At 32.7% G+C, this 22,653-nt stretch overlaps 4 protein-coding genes across 4 annotated transcripts in view; 3 read left to right on the top strand and 1 right to left on the bottom strand.

Annotated features, from left to right (window-relative positions):
* The first annotated feature begins 3 nt into the window (after nt 1–3).
* The window catches only part of LOC125833420 (probable LRR receptor-like serine/threonine-protein kinase At1g67720), a 91,440-nt gene continuing 68,790 nt past the window's right edge, over nt 4–22,653 (top strand). Inside the window, exon 1 of the mRNA XM_049512568.1 lies at nt 4–10. The gene's annotated coding sequence lies outside the window, so the exon portion shown is untranslated. The remainder of the gene's footprint in view (nt 11–22,653) is intronic.
* LOC125833363 (elongation factor 1-delta-like) lies at nt 3,652–5,279 on the top strand. Its single transcript, XM_049512504.1, has 2 exons — nt 3,652–3,868; nt 4,760–5,279. The coding sequence occupies exons 1-2, from the start codon at nt 3,652–3,654 to the stop codon at nt 5,125–5,127; spliced, it is 585 nt and encodes a 194-aa protein (XP_049368461.1). The 3' UTR covers nt 5,128–5,279.
* LOC125833361 (uncharacterized) lies at nt 7,564–8,451 on the bottom strand. Its single transcript, XM_049512502.1, has one exon. It carries the CDS (start codon nt 8,449–8,451, stop codon nt 7,564–7,566), a length of 888 nt encoding a protein of 295 aa, XP_049368459.1.
* LOC125833428 (zinc finger CCCH domain-containing protein 11) lies at nt 16,376–22,477 on the top strand. Its single transcript, XM_049512577.1, has 8 exons — nt 16,376–16,705; nt 18,209–18,293; nt 19,025–19,165; nt 19,278–19,375; nt 20,212–20,397; nt 20,507–20,637; nt 20,759–20,858; nt 21,946–22,477. The coding sequence occupies exons 1-8, from the start codon at nt 16,538–16,540 to the stop codon at nt 22,159–22,161; spliced, it is 1,125 nt and encodes a 374-aa protein (XP_049368534.1). The 5' UTR covers nt 16,376–16,537; the 3' UTR covers nt 22,162–22,477.

Below are 22,653 nucleotides of genomic sequence, written 5' to 3'. Positions count from 1 at the left end.
TTATTTTTCTGTTGAATGAATGTGAAGTCCATTTGTAAGATGATTTTTTTTTTCTTTTTTTGGTGTAAATTGAAGTAAATATTCTTGGGTATAGTGGGATTGAATTTGAAAGGCTGAGGAGTTTGCACATTGTTGTATACTTGTTTGGTGAGGAAAATATTATATTTAAATTAAATGAAAATCTCTCTAAGGAAGTGATTGGATTCCATATATAAGTTATTATTATAGGTGGTTTTGTAAAGTATATTAGAAAGTACGTGTTAATAGTATTGATTAGAGGTTTCAAATTGATGGGTTGAGTTAAAATTAGAAATATTAAAATGGGTTGAAATATAATTTGGGCTCAAATGGGTTTAAAAGCCGGTTGGGTCTTGATCCGCCCAATTTGATCCGCTTAATCTCAATAATTTTAATATATTGTTATTTAAGTTTTATAACCACAATTTGAATTTCAACTCAATTTTTTTTTAAAAAAGAAGAAGTTACAATGGATAGATAAATCATAAAAGATATAAAATAGATAGTAATTCAAACCTTCAATATAGTAACATACATTACATCAATGAAATAAAGAGTCTTAAAACGAGTTGAAATTGGAGATTATATTGGGCTCAATTGAGGATTCTCTTAAAATGGGTTGAGATTGAACCCAATTCAAATTATCTTGAGCCCAACTCTTAAAATTATGAGCGGGTTACCTATAGTTGAGCTCATTTTTTACGCCCCTAGTATTGATATTAGTAATGATCGATCAGTTATGTTGAGATTAGTTATTGTTCACTATTTGATTTGGTGTATTAAAAACAGATATGTATTTAATTTTGATTATTCATTGTTTGGTTTGATGTATTAAAAGTCGTTCTATTTTTTAAGTATGGTTATTATTGTTTGATTTGGTGTGTTAAGGCGGTTTTGTGATTATTCGTTGTTTGATTTAGTGTATCAACGATAGGTCTGTCTTTAATCATGATTATCATTGTTTGATTCGGTGTATCAAGAACGATTATGTCTTTAACCATGGTTATTTATTGATTGATTTGGTGTATTAAGAATGATTATGTCGTTAACCATTATTATCTGTTATTTGACTTGGTGTATTAACGAAAGTTCTGTCTTTAACCATGATTATTCATTTTTTGATTTGTTGTTTTAAATAGGGGTGTACAAATCGAACCATAAAGTCAAACCGAACCGATGAACCAAGTCAAACCGAGAAAAAAAACCATCTTATGGTTTGGTTTGATTGGTTTGGCGTTGAAAAAAAAAAACCGACCACTCTTGATTTGGTTTGGTATTAATAAAAAAAAAGTCAAACCGAATCCAACCCAAACCGACATAATACATATATAATTTTAACTTTTTATACATAAAAATATTTATATAATCTATTTTATAAATATTTTAAATTTAGTTTTATTAATTTTCAATATGTACAAATTAGGTATATATTCAGATTTGGGCTTATAACTTGTAATTGGTGAAATGATCCAAGCCAATATAAACCTAAAAGTTAAAACCCTAGAAACTAGTCATATTCTCATTTCTCACTTTCCACTTTGCAATCTTTCCACTTTCCATAGAGCTGCTCAATCTTCATCTGCTCATCTATAGATAGTCAGGTATGTTTTTCGTTTTCTTTTTCTTGCAAATGTAAATTTATCAATGAAGTTCGTCACTTACTTTTTCTTGCAAATAAGTAACTTTATTTTGAATCGTTGTTGGCTACTGCTACAAGTCTTAATTTTTTGTGTTTCACTTCCTTAGATGGAGAATACGGCTGAAACTGATGTAGAAATGATTAGCGACAGTCCTCTGGTTGTATCAATACCTCAAAAGAAAGGTAAAAGCTCTCCTCATCTCCGCACTCCTCCTAAAAAGCAAAAAAGAACAACCCCAATAGATTCCATTCCTACAGATGGTAATACTGGGAGAGAAACGTCACAAATTTGGGATCACTTTGCTAAATTTATTGCTAAAGGAGGTAAACGAAGAGTAAAATGTAACTATTGTGTAAAACACTTTGCTGCTGAGACAAAAACAAATGGAACCTCTGTATTGTGGTTACATTTAAATGACAAATGTCTCAAATCTCCCTTTAGATTTGTTGATAGAAGGCAAATAACTTTGAAATCTGTACCAATCAAAGTAGGGGGACAAGAAAATGGAACAAGTTCTATAGAAAAGGTTGTGTACAATGTGGAGGATATCAGGAGGGCCATCGCTGAATTTGTCATTATTGATGAACAACCATTTAAAGTTGTTGAAGGGGAAGGTTTTAAAAAATTGATGGCCAAAGCTTTGCCTAATTTTGAATTACCTTCACGGGTAACTGTGGCTAGACATTGTTTGAAGATCTATCAAGAAGAGAAAGAGAAGCTTAAAAAACTTGTCAAGAATCAACACATATGTATTACTAGTGATACATGGACATCACTTCAAAATTTGACTTATATGGTCGTGACTGCTCATTGGATTGATGATGAATGGAACTTACAAAAAAAGATTCTTAATTTTTTCCAAACTCCGGATCACAAGGGTGAGACTATAGCTAAAGGTATTGAAACATGTTTGTTGGATTGGGAAATTGAAAACTTGTTTACAGTGACTCTGGATAATGCATCTGCCAATGATGCTGCCATTAAGCATTTGAAGGCATGTATTGATGATTGGAAAGGGGTCATATTGAGAAATGAGTTTTTACATGTTAGATGTAATGCTCATATTTTGAACATAATTGTAAAATAAGGTTTAGATGAACAAATTGAACCAATTTCTCGCATAAGGAATGCAGTGAAATATGTCAAGTCTTCTGCTTCTAGGTTTGCCTCTTTCAAGTCATATGTTGAGAAGACTAAGCTAGACACTCATGGTCTCTTAAGTCTTGATGTTGAAACTAGGTGGAATTCTACATATACGATGTTAGAAACTGCTGTAAATTTTGAAAAGGCCTTTGCAATAATGTACGTGGATGATCATAACTATCGAAAGTATTGTCTTCAAAGTGAATTGAAAGGACATCCAACTACAAATGATTGGCAGCTTGTGAAAGGTTTTATAAAGTTTCTTAAAATCTTCTATCAGTCTACTTTAAAATTTTTAGGGAGCTTATATGTTACTTCTAATATATTCTTCCATGAATTTTTTAATGTTCGAAGTTCTATATTGAAGTATTCTTGTAGTGAAGATCTTATTTTGATAGACATGGCTGGAAGGATGAAGGTTAAGTTTGATAAATATTGGGAGAATATTGAGAAACCTGAGAATTTGAACATGTTGTTGTTCATTGCTATTGTGTTGGATCCTAGGTATAAGATGTGATATGTCAATTTTATTCTTAGCAAAGCATATGGCTTCTTATTGGAAAAATTAAAGGCAGATAATGTGAAAGGTGTCTTGAAACGTTTGTATAATCACTATAATTATTCTTCGATTGAAACTTTTACAAATAACATTGGAGATGACACTAACATGATGGGTGAAGTTGATGATATATTGCATTCTCAATGGGAGAAACATTTAGAAGATGAGGAAAACATTGGAAAAAAATTTGAGCTTGATCAATATTTGATGGATAATGTAGAGAAGCCAAAAGATTTTAATATCTTGACTTAGTGGAAAGCTTCATCGAATAGATATCCAACTATTTCAAAAATGGCAAGGGATGTTCTTTCTATTCCCGTGTCCATTGTTGCATCTGAATCAGCCTTCAGTATAGGTGGTCGCATTTTTGATTCATATCGGAGTTCTTTATCACCAAAGACAGTAGAAGCTCTTATTTGCACTCAACAATGGATACGGTCACCTTCTAAAGAATGGAAGGTTCAAGATTATTTGGAGGAAGTTCAAAAAATTGATGAAGTTGAAAAAGGTAATTTACTAATTTAATTCTTAATTCTCCATCTTTGATATTAATTTTCTACTTTGAAAACAACTTTATGCTAGTTGCTATCTAACAAAGTTGAGTTGACAAATGATTCAATATCTAATTACTCATTTATGTGCTAATAATTCTTTTCCTTACAGAATGTCCAGGTGCTCTTTTGAGTATCGATTAGTTTAATGAAGTAGCTTTTTGCAAATCTTTTGATATATAGGTATTTCCTTTCCCTTTATTGAAATAGCGTTTTACAGTTCTTTATTATCTAACAAAGTTAATTTTACAAGTCTAGTTACTCGTTCACGTGCTGATAATTTTCTTTCTTTCAGAATGTATGTCTAGGTGACGTTTTGAGTATATATTAGTTTGGATGAAGAAAATATGCAGCTAGATCATGGTAGTTGAAGATTATTGGAGTAGTTTTGCAGTTCTTTTGTTGGGTTTTTAAGAGAATATTTTACAAACATAATGTGAAGTGCTGTGTTTTTAATTTTCAATGTTAAATAGACTTATTTTTTATAAGATATTTTCTCCTGTTGATCATGTGAGGATCTTGATAATCAAAATCTGTAGAAATCAAATTGAAATGAAATGGTTATTGAGCAGTTGTCAGGTGGCGTTTCTCATCGTATCTTCTTCTATCTCGATGTGTTGTCTTCTGATGTTATAAAATTCTCATTCTCTGGTTGTTTGCTTTAGTTTTTTGTTAGGTTGATGATGTCTTAGCGTGATGGGTATTGTAACACATATCTGTCAAACAAATATGTAAGCAATTCTTGTAGAATAAATGCAATTTTTGTAGATATGTGAAAGCAAATATGTAATCAAAGAGTTTAAGTAATTATGAAATTATGTAATCAAAGAGTTGATTACATATTTGAGTTGACCTATTTGGTGAGGAAACTGAAGAGGAAAAGAAGGCTGTTGAAGAACGTGTTGCAGCATTGAAGGCTTCAGGGAAGAAGAAAGAATCTGGCAAGTTCTTAGTTCTCATGGATGTCAAGCCATGGGATGATGAGACTGATATGAAAAAGCTTGAAGAAGCAGTTCGTAGTGTTCATATGGAAGGATTGACTTTTGGAGCATCTAAACTTGTTCCTGTTGGATATGGTATAAAGAACCTGCAAATTATGCTTACCATTGTGGATGATTTGGTCTCCGTGGATGATCTCATCGAGAATTATCTAACGGTTGAACCTATCAATGAGTATGTGCAGATCTATGATATTGTTGCTTTCAACAAAATATGATTTCTGCTATTCTGAAGTTTTGATGGGAAGGGCTGGTGATCATTAGACTTTTCTTTTGTTGAAAGAGTGTACCTTATAAATCATTTGTTTTTCTTCCTTGTTTGGAAGAATATTTACTTATAAAAGTATTGATTTTGAATAATAAAAAAAAAGATTACATATTTGTTTACACATGTAAGCAAATATGTAATCAAAGAGTTAAAGTAATTTGTTTGACAGATGTGTGTTACAGATGAAATGGTTTTGTTTGACAAGTATTTGCAAAGTCTGCGTTAAATTGGCCAGAAAGCAAATAGTTGTCCAAATGTAGAATAAAGACAATTCTTGTACTAAAAACACCTTCAGTTTGTACAAAATGAAGATGGATAGATGAATATTGGCTTCTCCTATTGTAAAACCTAAACACTCTTTAAAAAAATCCGATAAAACCGAAAAAACCGATTTATATTGGTTTGATTTGGTTTACAAACTTAATAAACCGACAAAATTGGTTTGGTTTTTTTTTTATAAAAAAACAAACCAACCCGACCTATGTACACCCCTAGTTTTAAATATGCTTTTGTGATTATTCTTTTTTTGATTTAGTGTATTAGTGACAGATTGACAGGTCTATCTTTAAATCATGATTATCCATTGTTTGATTCGGTGTATTAAGGGCAATTATATCTTTAACCATGATTATTCATTTTTTTATTTGTTGTACTAAAGACGGTTCTTTCTTTAATCTTGATTACTCATTATTTGATTTTGGTGTATTAAGAACAGTTTGTATTTAACCGTGATTATTTATTATTTGATTTGAAGTATGAGTGATAGTTCTTTAACTTGATTATTCATGTATTAATAGTCCTTGAATTGTTAATATATTTATTTGTTATATATATATATATATATATATATATATATATATATATATATATATAAAAGAATCCTAGGCCGCTTTCGTGGCACTCTTAGAATTCGGAATTTTATTTTTATATTTTCCTTCGTTCTTTTAATTTTTTTTTACCCCTTTTTATTTTTACCTTTAAACCTGTTTCTTCAACTCTTGCATCCTTTCAGATTCTTGTATTCCTTCGATTGCGCCTCTTCAGGAACTACATATAAAAATTATTGTATTCAGTGACAAACCCAAGATTTTCATTCAGGGGTTCGAAAAATAAAAGTATAAATGTGTAAATAAGCCAACAAAACAAATTTTCAAGTAGTATATAGTTTATATGTACAAAAAGTTAGTTTCGTTACAAGAGACCCGAAACTAACATGAGTGATTACAGTAAAACAAAAAGTTACCACTTTACAATGTGTCAATCTAGAACTAAGATGCTAAGTAAAGCAAAAAATGGTGCTAATTAGAACCAAAAAAATTAGCACTTCACAATGTCTCACTCTATGACTAGAGTGCTAACTACAAACTCCAAAAAGAGTTCAGTGCTAATACTTTTCAAGTTACAATACTATTCGACGAGGTTTCATTGCTTGAAAAGACAAAATAATATCATCTGTTGAAATATCATTAAACACATTCTTCTCCATAAAAGGAATCATGCAACAACTCAAGAACTCATCATTCATTCGACTTCGCAACTTATTCTTAATAAATTTCATTGCCGAAAAAGCTCTTTTAACGGATGCAGTGGCAACTGGCAGAAGCAAAACAAATTTCGCCAAACGAAATACAAAAGAATAACATGAAGTCTGAACTAATCTTTTTGAAAGATCACAAAGTCCATGTAAATCAGAGAACCTTTTATCGATATCACAGACATCAATAATGTAATTTGCAAGTTGATTCTCAAGTGCACACATGCTAAGTTCATCAAAGTCATTAGGATATAATTCAACCATTCTCATTATTTTCTGGATATCAAAACTTGAAAATGAGTCTATCAGATTCAAACAAGCAACTCTATAAAGCAACTCAGTTGTCACCTCACTAAAACGATCATTGAGTTCTTGTAATTGTCAATCAATTATTTTTTTTAAAAATACTTCAATACGGTAATGATGAAAAACAGTATAATCAGCAGATTTACGCCGGGATCTTCCAGAATTAACATACGACTCATCAAAATTAGGTACCACAATATTATACTTGATACAAAATGTAGACACCTCAATAACAAATAAATCTCATCTTTCATTTTCCCTCAACTCTTACAGCCTTCTCTTGGCCACTTTAACAAGTAGCATGACATTTGCAATGTATTGCTCTTTTTTTTTTTTGTAAACATGTACTAAGATCATTTGTAATTCCTAAAACTTCTTTCATCAAATGCAATATGAATGCAACCTCATATGTTTGAGCAATTCGATATATCATGTTGCCCTGGATCTTTCATCTATAGAATGTGCAGTTTCAACAATATTATCAAGAATATCTATAATTGTACCAAACTTGAGAATAAAACAATTAAACGATTTGAAGTGAGATCCCTAACGAGTATCGCAAGCACTAGAAATACCAACTTCTTGATGCAGACCTCTACCAGTTTTAAGTTCACCCATATCAAAAGTCTTTTGATAAAATTTTTTTTTTTGATATTCTGGACATTCATCCATACGTTTATAAGAAGCCGCCAACACATTAAAAATATTTGAAATCAAATGTACAAGTTCTCCAACTTGAAGACATCTTTTAGAAACATCAACAAGATTTAATTGAAGTTGATGAACAAAACAATGAATGTAATAAGCCGATCTACTTCCTTTCTTAATCAACATCTTAAAGCCATTGATATAACCTTGCATATTACTTGCTCCATCATAGCATTGTCCACACACATAAGATAGACTCAAGGAATGTTGAGAAAGTAAATTGACATTTGCTTCTTTTAGAGATAAAACACTAGTATTTTTAACATGAACAATGTCAAGAAGTCTCTCCATCACAAATACTCTTCTATCAACATATGGTAAAACAACCGTCATTTGCTCCTTGCGTGAAACATCAAAAGATTCATCAACCAATAAGGAAAAATAATCGCCATTTAGTTCCTTTATGATGCCCTGAATTGTTTCAATCTTGCAAGCAATCACAATATCTTTTTGAATCTTTGGACAAGTCATTCGGTCATTTTGATGAGTATTTTTCAGTACAAAACTACGAATTTCATCACACTTTTGAGCATAAAATGAAAGAATTTCAAGAAAATTATCTCTGTTAAGTGATAATTTAGATTCATTGTGACCTCGAAATGCCAAGTCCTGTTTCACAAGAAGTCTTACTACATCAATTGAAGTTGCTAAGCGGATTTGATACCCATGCTTATCTTGATTAGATTGTTTCTTAAGTGAAGTATGGATAGATTGTTGTTGCCGCATTATATCTTCATATTTTCTTTTTGACTGATTGTGAATGCTAATATGCCCACCAATATGTGTTTGCAAACTAGTCTTTTAATGCCACTCGAAAATGTTTCACCTCCACCTTGAAGATTGTTATTTCCCTTGAATAAATAACAATACAAACAAAATACTACATCTTTACTTATATTATACTCTAACCAATTAGGAAATTCATTAAATCGTTTATGATTAAAACGACACATATCTCCACAAATCTCTGTTTGTGGAAATTCTCTTAATAGAGGTGGACAAGGTTTTTTCTGGAGATAAGCTCTTCTAATAGCGTCACAATGATTTGGATGAAATTTCAGAAATTTGAGTTCTTTCACCTGGATCAACCTTTAAACAACTTAAATCAAGTTATTGAGAAGAATGTGATGGTATTTCCAAATTATTAGTATTTTCTTCCCTGTTAGGTTGATTCTGAGCAATAGAACTTGAATTTGATACTTTAAAAAAGTACTTCTCCATTGACTATGAATCTATACAAAATAGTTGAATTGTTAAATGCATTAAGAATAATTTTTTACAAATTACATTAGATATTATCAACAAAATTCAAATGTTTCATAAATCTAGTTACAACTATCAAAGAAAGAAGTAGAAAAAACAATTAAAAAAATCACAATTTAAAATAAAGATAGTCAATATTCAATCATGAAAGACAAATTTTTCAAGAAAATGGAGAGAAGAGCTTACCTCGAAAAATAAATAAATTAACTCTTTAGATTTTAGCTTTGAGCCTTCACTTCAGATAATCAGAGCTACTATAACCTTAAACAATAAAGACCCAATTTTTTTTTTAAAAAAAAATTGCTACAAAGTTTTTAGTTTTTATTTCGTGAAAATTAAAAAAAAAAAAAAAAGAAGAGAAAAGGGTTTTACCTTTTAAGCAATAATCATGAGTTTGATTTTCCATTTCAAATTGAATGTGAGATTCAAGTATGAAGCAAATCAACGATAGAAAATTATAGGAGATGATTTTAATATTTGACTTTTGCGTGTTGGGAAGAATTAAGGAAGTGATTTAGGGATTTGGAAAGTGAAAAATTATTTAGCCTTTAGGAATGGGACCCTTGAATTCTTTTGGGTTTAAAACTACACTTTGGCACGTTTTTTTTAAAAGAAGTAAAAAAACGTGAAAAAACAGAATTGAAACAAAAAAATAAAAAAATTGCAACACCCCAAAAAAATTTGAGCTAAGATTCGAACCATCCTTCATTGTGAGTAGGATTTTACCGAGGAATTTAATTTTTCTTAAGTGTTAAGGTCACTAGATGTAGCACCTCGAGTTTCAAAAAGAACTAAAGAGAAATTCATTCAAGTCATCCGTAAGTTCTTTTAAGTTTTGGGTCAACTTCAAACGACCATAACTTTTAGTACTAAATGAGTTAGGAGACCCATAAGATATCAAATGAAATATATCTGAGTCCTCTTTCCAACGCCGCCTAGCTTTCTTCGGATGAGGGAGATATGTCTGTTTGAGTTCAGCTTGTCCAGTTAAGAAAATTTATCCAAATTAATGAGGGGTATTTTGGTCTTTTCCTTATCCCCCTAGTCTAGCCCCCTTTATTTTAACCTTTTTAGGGGTATAAACTGATTGAAATCAATTTTAGTTATTCCTAAACGCGCTTAGGATTTTTGAGAGGAGTTCAAGAGGAGAAAAAAGGAGAAAAACTTCAAGCGTTCAAGATTCATACGATCTTCGAGGGATTTCGCCAAGGATTTGATCTTAAAGAGGTATGCAAGTTTTCATAGTGTTGGGTTCATTCACCCACACGGCAATCATGAGTTTTCACTTTCAAATTCATCCATGAGATTGAGTATATTGAGGTTCTTGATGAAATTCTTGAGGTGTTGTTATTCATTCTTGAATTATGATGGTTGGTTGAGTTCTTGAGGCGAGTAATTTTTAATGAGAATTGTTCTTGAGAGTTTTCGACTATATTTTCATGTAATTAAGTTGAGTAAATGAATCTAAGAGAGCTTGGAAGAAACCATTCGATTATAGGTGAATTAGGGCCAAAAATCAAGAAGAGAAATTCGTCAGGTTTTCTAGGTAGGGGGCAGGCGCACCGCGTCAGCAGTACGCCAGAAAGTTGGCTCTGTAGTTTAGGGGCTGGCGCTCCATGCCACTCAGTGCGCTAGGGTCGTTTGCCCCGTCCGAGTTCTTTTAAAGTGTACCTTCACTCCCTTCCTAATTTTACTATTCTAAATCACATCTAACAATCAGGAGATCCTATATATTATGAATCATAACTCTTGAATTCATAATTCAAATTCAAAAAAGAGTTAAGAGTAGAGTTCAAGAAAGTCTTTGAGTTAAATTGTGAATATCTTGATATCAGCTATCGATTTGAGCTAAGTTTCAAGGAAGTAAGTATGAGAATGAGAAAAGTTGTACCCATGAGTTCTATATTATTATTGAGATCATTGAGTCGAGTCGTTCATGTCCATAAATTCCGCATGAACTCCATAAATTGAGTATATTTGAGAGGAGTAGTATCTCCGAGTTCTAAGTTCTTGAGTATTGAGTTCCAAATCTTTTTGAAACTATATTTCATAATTATAGATTACCATATGTTATACATAGAGGTCCTTGAGTTGAGTCGGTCATGCCCATAATTTCGCATGAACCATATGAGTCGAGCAATCTTAAGATGAGTAGTATTATTGAGTCTTTTAGTTCAGGAGTTGTTAAGTTTCGAATATTAAGTTCTATTATGGTTATTGAAAAACCTTGAATTGAGTCGTTCACGTCCATAATTCAGCATGAACCTTATTTTGAGAAATCTTTTACAATTATTTATAATTTATTTTAAGACTTAAGTAAATGAGGATGAGGATGAGAACAGTTTAGTTTCATTTTTCAAGAGTAAAATGTTTTTACATTTAAGATAAGAGGAAACTTTGATTTTCAAATGAGTTCATGAGGAGTTTTGAGCACTATTTCTTTTAAGAGAACCTTTTGAGTAATAATCTCAATGTTTGAGGATGAGGAAATGTTTTTAAACATATGAGCATGAGTTATATTTTTTGGAGTAGCATTGAGCACCGATATGAGGACGAGTTCAGACAACTTAAAGTCCTCATAAACCATGTATGCCAACATGGGTAAAAAAAAAGGTCATACTTTTTAGATGATTCCTTATTGCTTTTTAAGCATAGGTTAGTGGATCCATTTAGTTAAGGATGTCTTATACTCCAGTAAAGTATAGGACAGTTCTGACACTGTGAGCGAGACGTTGTATCATCACATAGCTCATAGTGATGGTTGTTGGTGAGAGAATTTCTCAAATAAGAGTTATTATTGTATTTTTTGCATACAATTGAATTATTATTGTATTTTTGCATACAATTGAGTTATTATATATTGTTTTAAAAGCTTTTCATATATTGCATTTTTTATTATAACTTTATCTTTGAGTATCTTGAGTTGAGTATCGTTGATTGAGTATCTTTAGCCGAGTATCTTCGAGTTGAGTATCTTACCTTTGAGTTGAGTATCTTATCCTTGAGTTGAGTATCCTATCCTTGAGGGGAGTTTGAGTTGAGTTGAGTGAGTTTGAGAAGAGGTGGGTATGTTTCTTTTCTATCAGTTCAAGCTTATGTTTATGCTTTAGAGTTCCTCTTACATGCTCGTACATTCAATGTACTGACACCATTTGGCATGTATCTTTCATGATCAGGTATTCAGGGTCATCAACAGACACTCCATTGATACCACTTGCAGTTCTAGTTAGCTTTGGTGAGCCTCCTTGCTTCCGGAGGGTTCCATTTTTACTTTCAGTTGTTAGGATGTCGTGGGTCTTGTCCCAATAAGCCTTCTGTAATAGTAGAGGCTTCATAGATAGTTTAAAAGTCAAGGAGTCTATCATTATTTCTTTTGTTGTTGTAATTAGGGGTGTTCATGGTTTGGATAAAAATCGATCCAAACCGAAAAACTGAACCAAACCGATTAAATAAACTGATTTTATTTGGGTTAAGTGTGGTATGATTTTAGATTTTTTAAAATTGATATTATTTGGGTTGGTTATGGTTTTGTTCAAAAAACCCCGAAGAAATAACCAAATCGAACTAACAAATTATATACATATATTTTATTATTATAAATACATAATATATTATTTTTATAAACAATTTTAAAGATCTTATATGTGTTTTCATCAAAATTTATTTATAATTTATTTATGAAAGCAAAAATGCCAATGTGAGAATATTTATCTTATTGGTTTCACATATATGAGTGTTTATGACAATTCTTTATGAGATTGAAAATGTCACTGTCTCTTCCTTCTAGGCCAAAACAATGAATTTTTGAAGTTTTATTCATAGTACATTCAATGATTGAAAGTTATGTAATGCCAGTCATTCTAACTATTTTCGTTTTGAATTGATTGTTGTCAGTTTTTTCATGTTTTGAATGAATTGTTTTTTTTTTTAATTTTTGTCTATGGTTAATAACTGAATAATCAAACCAAACCGAACCTAAATCGATAACAACCTAACCGATAAATATATATTATAATTGGTTTGGTTTGGTTTTGATAATTTTAAAATCGATTAAGTTGGTTTGGTTTTGGTTTTGACCAGTAACCGATCCAAACCAACCCGTGAACACCCCTAGTTTTGAGTCAATGAGACATTTAACTAATACTTGTTAACTTATTTTCAAATGATTATTGGAATTGAGTTTAGATTAAATTTTTAAAGTTATATTTTGCATCATGAGTTTTCATTTTGCTTGAGTAAGTCTTCCGCTGAGTAATGAGCCAGGCCAAGGGTTCTCTTGGGAACCAACAATGATTTTCGAGTGCCAGTTACGTCCACTGAGTAATGAGCCAGGCAAAGGGTTCTCTTGGAAACCAACAATGATTTTTGAGTGCAAGTTACGTCCAGGGTAGGCTCGGGGCGTGACAAAAATAAAATGCTAACACATGGAATTAAACCCTCAACGTGAAACTTAACTTTAAAGAGACCTACTGTTGCGCTATCATTTTCTTTTTGTTATTGAGGGGGTTCAAAATATATATATCTACAAAAATACAGAAAACGTATCTTATATATACAATGTAATTTTTTGCTAAGGGGGTGAACCCCCTGGAACCCACATAGGTCCGCCCCTGATTGTATCTTCTTCTTCTTCTGACAAATTTCATCCCTAATTTCTATGGAGCTTCGTCGATTTCTTTAAAGTCTACTTTGATCTTCACCAAAAAAATAATAATGAAACAAAACTACAATTTCCTTATTTTCCCAATTCAACATGTCAAAAGAAAAACTATTTCAACTGCTCAATTCTTGATCAACTTATCACAACCATGAGAATTTTTTGATTCGTACCTACTTTTTTGTGTCCATTTCCCATCTGTCATAATTTAGTCCGACAACTAACATTGGTATTTCATTCAAAGTTTTATCTTTTGTGAATTTGTAAGTCGCAACTCTTTGGAAAAGTCATAATCCTTCATTGTGAAAAGGTAAAAATGTACTAGACAACTTAGAAAATTTAAACTTTAAAAATGTGAGGGAGCCCTATATTATAGCCAACAAAGGTAGTATGAACATGTGCTTATTGTGCCGTATCAAAAAAGGCACAACCCTTCAGAAAAGTCACAACCTTTCAGAAAGGTTACAACTCATTCAAAAAGTCACAACTTTTTAGAAAAATCACAATCTTTCAGAATAGTCACGACCCTTCTGAAAAGTTGCAACCCTTTGAAAAGATTACAATTAACTCAACGGAAAAATTACAACTTCTTGAAAATGTCATAACTCTTCGAAAAAGTCTCAACCTTCAATGTGAAAAGGTGTATGCTTTTACTATACTAGTACTACAATAATACGTATATAAATTTTCTAATACATTTATCAAACAATCCCTACATATTATTACACTTTGTCAATTTTTAAATACATATAATTACAAAAATCTGTTAGTATAGAATTGACCAGAGTAGTTTTTCAAATGTGTTCTTCACATAGCGTGAACAATCTATTTTTGTTGAATATGCATTTTTCGATCAACTAATCTTGAATGCAAATAACATTGTTAATCATCTTAAACACAAACAACATTGTTAATCCCCATCGTTAGTGGATGGTTATACAAAAGATGAGATTGTTGGTTTTGTAAAGAGAAAAGACATAAAGTGACACATGAAGTTGTTCCGAATTTTTAAAAAGATATCTTAACTATGCAGACATTCTATTACCCCACAAAAGTAATAAATACTCTTGTAAATGGACCATTTAAACCCATTTTCTCCCTATGTTTGCATTTACGCAGATGACGAGCGTGGATGTGAAATTTTTTTTCAAAAATGAATTAAAAAGCGCCACGTGTCATTTCCTTCTCTATTATTTAATTACTTCTTCTTTAAATACTCCATCTTTCCCAATTCTTTCAAAAAGATCTGATGGTTGAAGGTTTAAGCTAAAAAAAAATCATCTTCTCTCTTGAATGACATCAGTCCAAAAAGATAAGAACTTTCTAACTTCTTGTTAATTTTCAGTCGCCAAGGTGTAATTTATCCTTAATTTCTTTAAAAATTGAGAAATCAAAATATTCTTATAATATCAAATACAAATCTTGAATTATATTTGTAATGGCGAGAATGATTCAATGTTGTGTGTGATGCGATTCAAACATGAAGACTTACTTTCAATGCAAATTTGATGAAAGCAGAAAATTCTTATGTCTTTTCTCATTTTAAAAACTTCTAGTATTTATTAAAATTTAGTTCCACGAGATGGGTGAGTCTGGAACATTATTTCATTCTGAAAAGCACCACAAATTAAATCATGAACTTAAAGAAGCTCAACTCTTAACAATAATGGCGGCAAAATTTGATGATTCCAAATAGCGAACGCTTGTTTCAGCATCCGGAGGTAAATCAGCTCCCAAAAAACTGAAATAATCAATTGAAAAAGTTTTGAAGAAACCCCATTAATTGAAAGCAGTGAGAGCGTCCTTCAGAGGCAAAGATGTGCCAATATTTCTATTTTGGGTCTGCACTTTATTAATATTTAAATTAGTTCATTAAAAGGTGGTGTGCATCACGCTCCTATTAGAATTCTTGGGTTGGTGAGAAAATAGATCAAAATGGTCTCTTTACAATGATGTTTAATACTTTTGTGGGGTAATAGGATACCCACATAGTTAAGGTGTTTAGTCTGAAAATTCGGGACAACTTCAAGTGTAATTTGATGTCTTTTCTCTTTTGTAAACACCAACATCCATTTGGACATGATTTTAAGTCAGGTTACTTTGAAGTTCAAATTTTGTTTAGACATGTAATTTATATTTTTTAGGTTGTGTCTTTTTCCTCGCAGGTTATGAAAATTATCTAACTTCTATATATAATATCACCAAATGAGCATTCCGTAATTCATAAATAAGACATCAAAATATCTCAAGCCATCGTATTGATAAATCACATATACAACTAGCTATTCTTTAATATAATTCTTTTACATATACGAACAATCTATTCAATCTTCATGCACGAGCAAGAGTCCTTTTTTTTATACAAAATATAAATTATGATCAAGTTTTACATTTTAAATAAAATCACAATTTGAAATTCCAATTTTCGTAAAGGATTCAAAATTTAAAATCATGATCCCAAATTTTATGTTCAAACACATATTCAAAATTAAAAATATCGTCAACAATTAAAAGGTGAGTTAAAAATTAGTTATAAGCTATTTTCTTAATAGTAACATAAAATTCCGAATTAAAGTGAATAATTTTTATGGCCGAACGGTTTCCTAACTTAAGAAAGGAAAAGGAGAAAATATATTTTTGTTAGTGACTATATTGTACCTCCCAAAACAAATTAGGACCCCATAACGTCATTTACAAAACTTAAAATATTTGATATTTTAACCTTCTTTCCCATTATTAGCAATTTCCGTAAAACACCTTCTCACACAAGAACCCAATCTCCGCCTCCGGCCACACTCTAATTTATCGACCTAGGGTTTTCAGTCGCCGGGAAAAAAATTGATTTTCCGACGAATCTATCGAGGTTATTGAGGATTTGGATGAGAATACAAGATGCCGCCAAAGCAATCCAAAGCCGATGTTGCAAAGAAGCAGAAGGTAGTCGAAGACAAGACGTTCGGTCTTAAGAATAAGAACAAGTCGAAGAATGTTCAGAAATATGTTCAGTCTTTACAGCAAAATGTTGTGCCTAAACCTGATGCTAAGAAACTTGACGCCAAGGTACCTGCTCCTCTCTTCTTTTTTTTGGTCTTCTTTTGATTTTATGTTTTTTTTTTTTTGGGTGAATATTTAGAAATTGAATAGAGTGGAGAGGAATCATGTAGCTGACTGTAATTAGCCTTTTGATTTGAATGTAGTTGTGTGATTTTTCCCGATAGATATGCAGGAGGAGGCATATAACTGTTCGAACTTAAATAGAGTACCGAGGATTCATGTAGCTGCAAGCAATTAGCTTTTTGATTTGAGTATAATTACGTTATTATTTTTGTGTGATTTTTTTCGATAGATATACTGGAGGCATATAGCTGTTCGTACTCAAATAGAGTACTGGGGATTCATGTTGCTGAAGACAGTTAGCCTTTTGATTTGAGTGTAGTTGTGTTATTATTTTTGTGTGATTTTTTCGATAGATATACAGGAGGAGGCATATATCTATTCGAACTTAAATAGAGTACCGAGGATTCATGTTGCTGAAAGCAATTAGCTTTTTGATTTGAGTATAATTGCGTTATTTTTTTTGTGTGATTTTTTCGACAGATATACTGGAGGCATATAGCTGTTCGATCTTAAATAGAGTATCGAGGATTCATGTAGCTGAAAACAATTAGCTTTTTTGTTTTGAGTGTAGTTGTGTTATTATTCTTGTGTGATTTTTTCTGATAGATATACAGGAGGAGGCATATAGCTATTCGAGCTCAAATAGAGTATCGAGGATTCATGTAACCGAAAGCAATCAGCTTTTTGATTTGAGTATAATTGCGTTATTATTTTTGTGTGATTTTTACGATAAATATATACAGGAGGCATGTAACTGTTTGATCTTAAATAGAGTATAGAGGATTCATGTAGCTGAAAGCAATTAGCTTTTTCATTTTGAGTGTAGTTGTGTTATTATTCTTGTGTGATTTTTTCTGATAGATATACAGGAGGAGGCATATAGCATTATAGCTATTCAAGCTCAAATAGAGTATCGAGGATTCATGTAACCAAAAGCAATCAGCTTTTTGATTTGAGTGTAATTGTGTTGTTATTTTTGTGTGATTTTTCTGATAGATATACAAGAGGCATATAGCTGACCTCAACAAGCTTGAGTTTGAGGCGTGATTGTTGTATTATTCTCACGTGATTTGTGTCTGTATCTATATAACTGATAGAGGACTGATGTAGTCATGTAGCTGACCGGCTAGTTTGGATTGACACATACTTGTGTTGTATTCTTTTGTGTAATCGTTCTCCAACTGAAATAGGGCAGGTAGTTTCATTGTATATCCTATTCTAATTAGATAGTGTTTGAGACATAGTTGTCTTTGTACAGTACATACATTCCTATGTGTTTAAGCCCAAACAGTGCAGGATGAATATAGAGAAGTGGCATGTGTGACTATTTCACGCCCGAATGGATGAAATGAATATAGAGGATTATATAGTTAATCCTGTTGTATTATTTTTCTGTGTTTTTTTTGCATATACATATATTGACATTTAAGCTTAATTTTGTCACAGAAAAAGAAGGAAGAAGAGAAAGCTAGGGAGAAAGAGCTTAGCGAATTGTTCAAAGTTGCTATTAGCCAGCCTAAAGTGCCTCTAGGTATTCTTCTTCTTTTGATTGATTTCTGCTTTGTCTTATTTTTGTGTATCAATAATTTTTTATTAGTGTGTAGTAGTGTCAATTTTAAAACGTTACTGTAGCTTGTTGGATTGAAATAATTGGGAATATAGTGTAGGAAGACTTCAGGGCAATTATCTACTTTCTCCTATATCAAACTGCGTCTATTGAAGAAAGAATTACAAACTGGACCTTTTGCCAGTTTGTAAAGCTGATGAACTTTGATATTTTATTATGGAAATTCAAAATGTCTTAATATTAGCTTGTCAATTTATTTCAAGAGACCCTTTTAAGTTCACAGTTCATTATCATCCCCTTATCAGTAGGTAGTGGTCAATGAAGTGAGAATCATGAGGTTTTAGACAGAAACACTAGGTGATTTTTTTCCATGTGTCCTAGCTTTGGTGGATAGAGGAGGTATCCTGTCTTTCCCTTCTTCAGAATTGCATAGCATTATTTTCTATTCATCATTGATGAATTATTCATTAGAATAGTTATTAGAAATGCGGAACTAGTTGAGGTAGGCGCAAGCAGCCCCGGCCACCATGGTTATATAAAAATAAAAAAAAATCTCTTATAGGTGGTAGTTTGTTTTGTTTCACTTACTACAAACTCTCTCTTGCATTAAAGGTTTGGTGTTATTTCAATTTTCAGACAAAATGCTGCTGCAAAATTTATTATATATTTAATGAATGCTGTGAATTGGTGTTTAGGTGTTGATCCAAAATCTATCTTATGTGAGTTCTTTAAGGCGGGGCAATGTGTTAAGGGTTTTAAGTGCAAGTTCTCTCACGATCTGAATATTCAGCGAAAAGGAGAGAAGATTGATATTTTCAGCGATAAGCGTGATGAAGGTGGTTAAGCAACATTAACATTAGTCATTTTGCATAAACTTTTCTTTCCCATGTGATACTATTTTACAATGGTTTTAGTGTTTATTGACTGGCATTTCTTGTCTAAAACAAGATGGAAAGGAAACAATGGACGATTGGGATCAAGAGACATTGGAGAAGGTTGTGGCATCAAAAAGTCAGGAGTATAACAAGAACAAACCAACTGACATTGTAAGCATTGTCCTTTTCCATAATATACCTTGACTGTACATACTCCACAATATTTTCTTATCGCTAGAGTTCAGTAGAAGTACCCTTTTTTGACAAAAAGATAGGTCCCGGGGATTTTGTTCATTTGATAGCACAGTTGAATGTGTGTATTGTGAGCGTACATATAGTTTCAAACCTTTCTAGACAAGCACACATCATAATTTTGAACCTTGCCAGACATGATGAAACTCAAGTGGGAGAGCGGGAGAGGGACAGCTCCATGCTCCCCACAGTTTCAAACATGTTAAAATAGGATGACCTAGAATCTTGGTTGTGCAGAATGCATGCAATATCGTTTACATATTTGTGGACATTGAGAATTGGGAAAAATATTTCTGAGTTAGCCCTCCATTTAAGTGTACTGATTATTTTGATTTGCCATTGCATAGAGCATGGTACAATGATATGCATTTTATTCGTTGGACGTTGTAACCATGAACATATTCCCTCATTTTGAGGTGTATTAATATGCTTTCATTTTAATCTTTATTTGTCACTTGAAAAATTGTATACTATATCCCAGTTAATTTGGCCTTCTTTCCTTTTCCGTCCTCCCCAAGAAAAAGGTTGCACCTTTCATCCCCAGAAACTATTGAATCATTACAACACTCATTTTCTGCTACTGTTGCCTCCACCGGATAGGAAACCTGGGTACTTTTGGCGTTTTATGCGTATTTATTGTATGTGTCTATAGTCTTAATTTCCCCCTTAAAACTCCATGTCCAGTCAAATATTTCCAAACTTGAATGGAGTGTTTTTGTTTCAGAAATCAAGCTTTTGATTTGGCTTATATGCAGGTATGTAAATTCTTTTTGGATGCTGTGGAGAAGAAACAGTACGGTTGGTTTTGGGCCTGTCCAAATGGTAAAGAATGCCATTACAGACATGCACTTCCTCCTGGATATATTCTCAAGTCACAAATGAAAGCATTGTTACAAGAGGAAGCTGACAAGATGCCTATTGAAGAAGAAATTGATGAACAGGTGACCGTACCATCTGAGTATTCATATTGCCAACTACTGATTGCCACTAAGCTTTTCTAAATATGCTCATTAGTGGAACTACTTTACATGTTTTCTGTTCTGCCTGCAGCGTGCAAAATTGACTGCTTCAACTCCCTTGACCACTGAGTTATTTATGGAATGGAAAAAGAAGAAGATGGAAGAAAGAGAGGCCAGCTTGGCCAAGCAAAGGGCAGATAGAGCTAAGAATGATCGCATGAGGTATCATTCATTGCACTCCTTTTTTCTCTTTAACCAATTATACGTGCTCATCAGTTGGGAAAAGCTCTTTTGGTGGACGCATATTCTTATTGGGGGAAATCTTGTGCTCACTTTCTTGCAGTGGTCGTGAGCTGTTCATGTCTGACGCTAGCTGGTTTGTGGATGATGTGGGGGCCTATGACCAGTATGATAGGGAAGAAGAGTCTGCTGAACTCCCAAAGGTGAATATGTTATGATCAATTTTCTATGCTTTTCTATATCCTTTGTTGGATTGTTTTGAGCATTCAAGATTTTTCACTGTCCACTGGTCACTGTCATAGATCTATAGTACTGCATAACCTAGGATAGGGTACAATGTCGGGGACTGAGCAATTATGCTGTGTGTGTAAGAGAGCAAAGAGTAAGAGCATAAAAGACAACATTACATAATGTTCTGTTGACTTTTAGCAATAAATTGCATTGTTAGATTAAACAATTCCCTTGTGAGATGCTTCTAGATTGTTTTCATCAGGATGAATTTCTTCATTAATTTCTCATCTAACTCAGGAGTAAGTCTTAGTTAGATTCACTTTCTAGTACTGTTTCTTCAAATGTTCTTTTAAAAGGCACTCGTGATTTGCTTGCTTTTGGGATTTGAATTTTTAAGGTTGATGTAGTACACAGCTTCACCCTTTTGCTCAAATTTTTAAATTTATGTTATGTAGAACCTGCACATGATTTTCAGAATTAAATATTTTCAGCATGGGTGTTGCACTAGGCAAAGATTAGGGTCTTGCATCAAAAGTTTTGTTCCATTTATACAGTATGCAGATTTGATAAACTTCTAATATGCTGAATGGAGCAAAAAATGGAAGACTAAAGCATCCACGTGAAAGCATTTACTTAACCGCATGTCTTGTTGATCATAGAAGAAGTAAATTTTTGCTTGGTAGGGCCAAAGCATGGTATCTGTAATCTAGCAATGACTTTGGAAAGTAGACACCAAAGTGTGCATTCATGTGGTGGTGGACTGGTGGTTTGCTCCGCAAAGTGCAGACATCATTAGTAGAAACAGAATTGATAATTTAAGTGTGTACTTATGGGTAGTTGCAGTGGTGTTCTGTTGTGAGTCAAAACTAAAGAAGCTATGCCAAGTAACCAATGAGTCCCTGGTTTGGACATTTGATGAAGCATGCGATTGATGCCATGTGTTTGTGCTTGCTTAAAAAAAAAGGGACTGTTGCCATGTGCATTTATTGTGCAGTGCTGTTAGTTACGTGCAAAAGGGCCTGCATATCACTTACTAAGTAGATTACATTTCCTTTACAGGAGAACAAGGATTCTGCTAAAGAAGAGGCAAGCTCCTCGACGTCAGCCCAGAAGAATATTGATGATGGTGGTGAGGCTCCTCCTAAAGACCAAGTGGATGACATTTATGATGACGATGACGATGATGATGACTTTGATGTGGATGAGTTAAATGAGCTGGAAGCTAGCCTTTCGAAAACGTCATTACAAATCAATGAACCTGGTAGTCGCGCTTGATCCTTGGGCCCAAAATTTATGCACATGATATACACTTATCGGTGCATGCACTTTCATGTCTACGTGATGCAAGATCATGTTGGCGTGCAGCAGATAGAATGGGATGAAATGTAAGCATATCCGTGTCGTGATGCCCTAATAATTGTTCCTCTATTTGATTAGGTTTTACCCTTATTTCTGATGAGTTGTGACTTCCTTCTTTCCAGAATTTTTGATGAATTTAACTTCTCTGGTTGTTTTGCTGCCACATAAGAGAGCTATCCTTTGTATTTTACTACTACTACTACTATGCTTTGAAGCATGTGTTGCCTTCTCAGTTCTTACTGCCCCTAATAATGATTCTACTACTACTACCATAATTCTTGAGGGCCATCATAAAAAACTTTGATCCGTGCCTTCACTTGTCCACCTCAATCTAATTCTAGGTGTATATTTCCATTACGTCTTCCATGAATTGGGGTGTTGGCCTATTGAGGTAGCATCAGTAACAGC

This window comes from Solanum verrucosum, unplaced genomic scaffold (genome assembly GCF_900185275.1).
Source record: "Solanum verrucosum unplaced genomic scaffold, falcon-dt-bn FXZP01000142.1, whole genome shotgun sequence".
Classification (NCBI taxonomy): domain Eukaryota; kingdom Viridiplantae; phylum Streptophyta; class Magnoliopsida; order Solanales; family Solanaceae; genus Solanum; species Solanum verrucosum.
Note: the sequence above shows the minus strand (reverse complement) of the source record. Positions and strands in the feature narration are given on the sequence as shown.

Excerpts from the sequence above, each read along its gene's own strand:
- LOC125833363 (XM_049512504.1), top strand. The coding sequence starts at position 3,652 with ATGGCAAGGGATGTTCTTTCTATTCCCGTGTCCATTGTTGCATCTGAA. Across the intron at positions 3,869-4,759 it reads AATTGATGAAGTTGAAAAAG|TTGACCTATTTGGTGAGGAA; the intron begins GTAATTTACTAA and ends TACATATTTGAG.
- LOC125833361 (XM_049512502.1), bottom strand. The coding sequence starts at position 8,451 with ATGCGGCAACAACAATCTATCCATACTTCACTTAAGAAACAATCTAAT.
- LOC125833428 (XM_049512577.1), top strand. The coding sequence starts at position 16,538 with ATGCCGCCAAAGCAATCCAAAGCCGATGTTGCAAAGAAGCAGAAGGTA. Across the intron at positions 19,166-19,277 it reads CAGCGATAAGCGTGATGAAG|ATGGAAAGGAAACAATGGAC; the intron begins GTGGTTAAGCAA and ends GTCTAAAACAAG. Across the intron at positions 20,398-20,506 it reads AAGAAGAAATTGATGAACAG|CGTGCAAAATTGACTGCTTC; the intron begins GTGACCGTACCA and ends TTCTGCCTGCAG.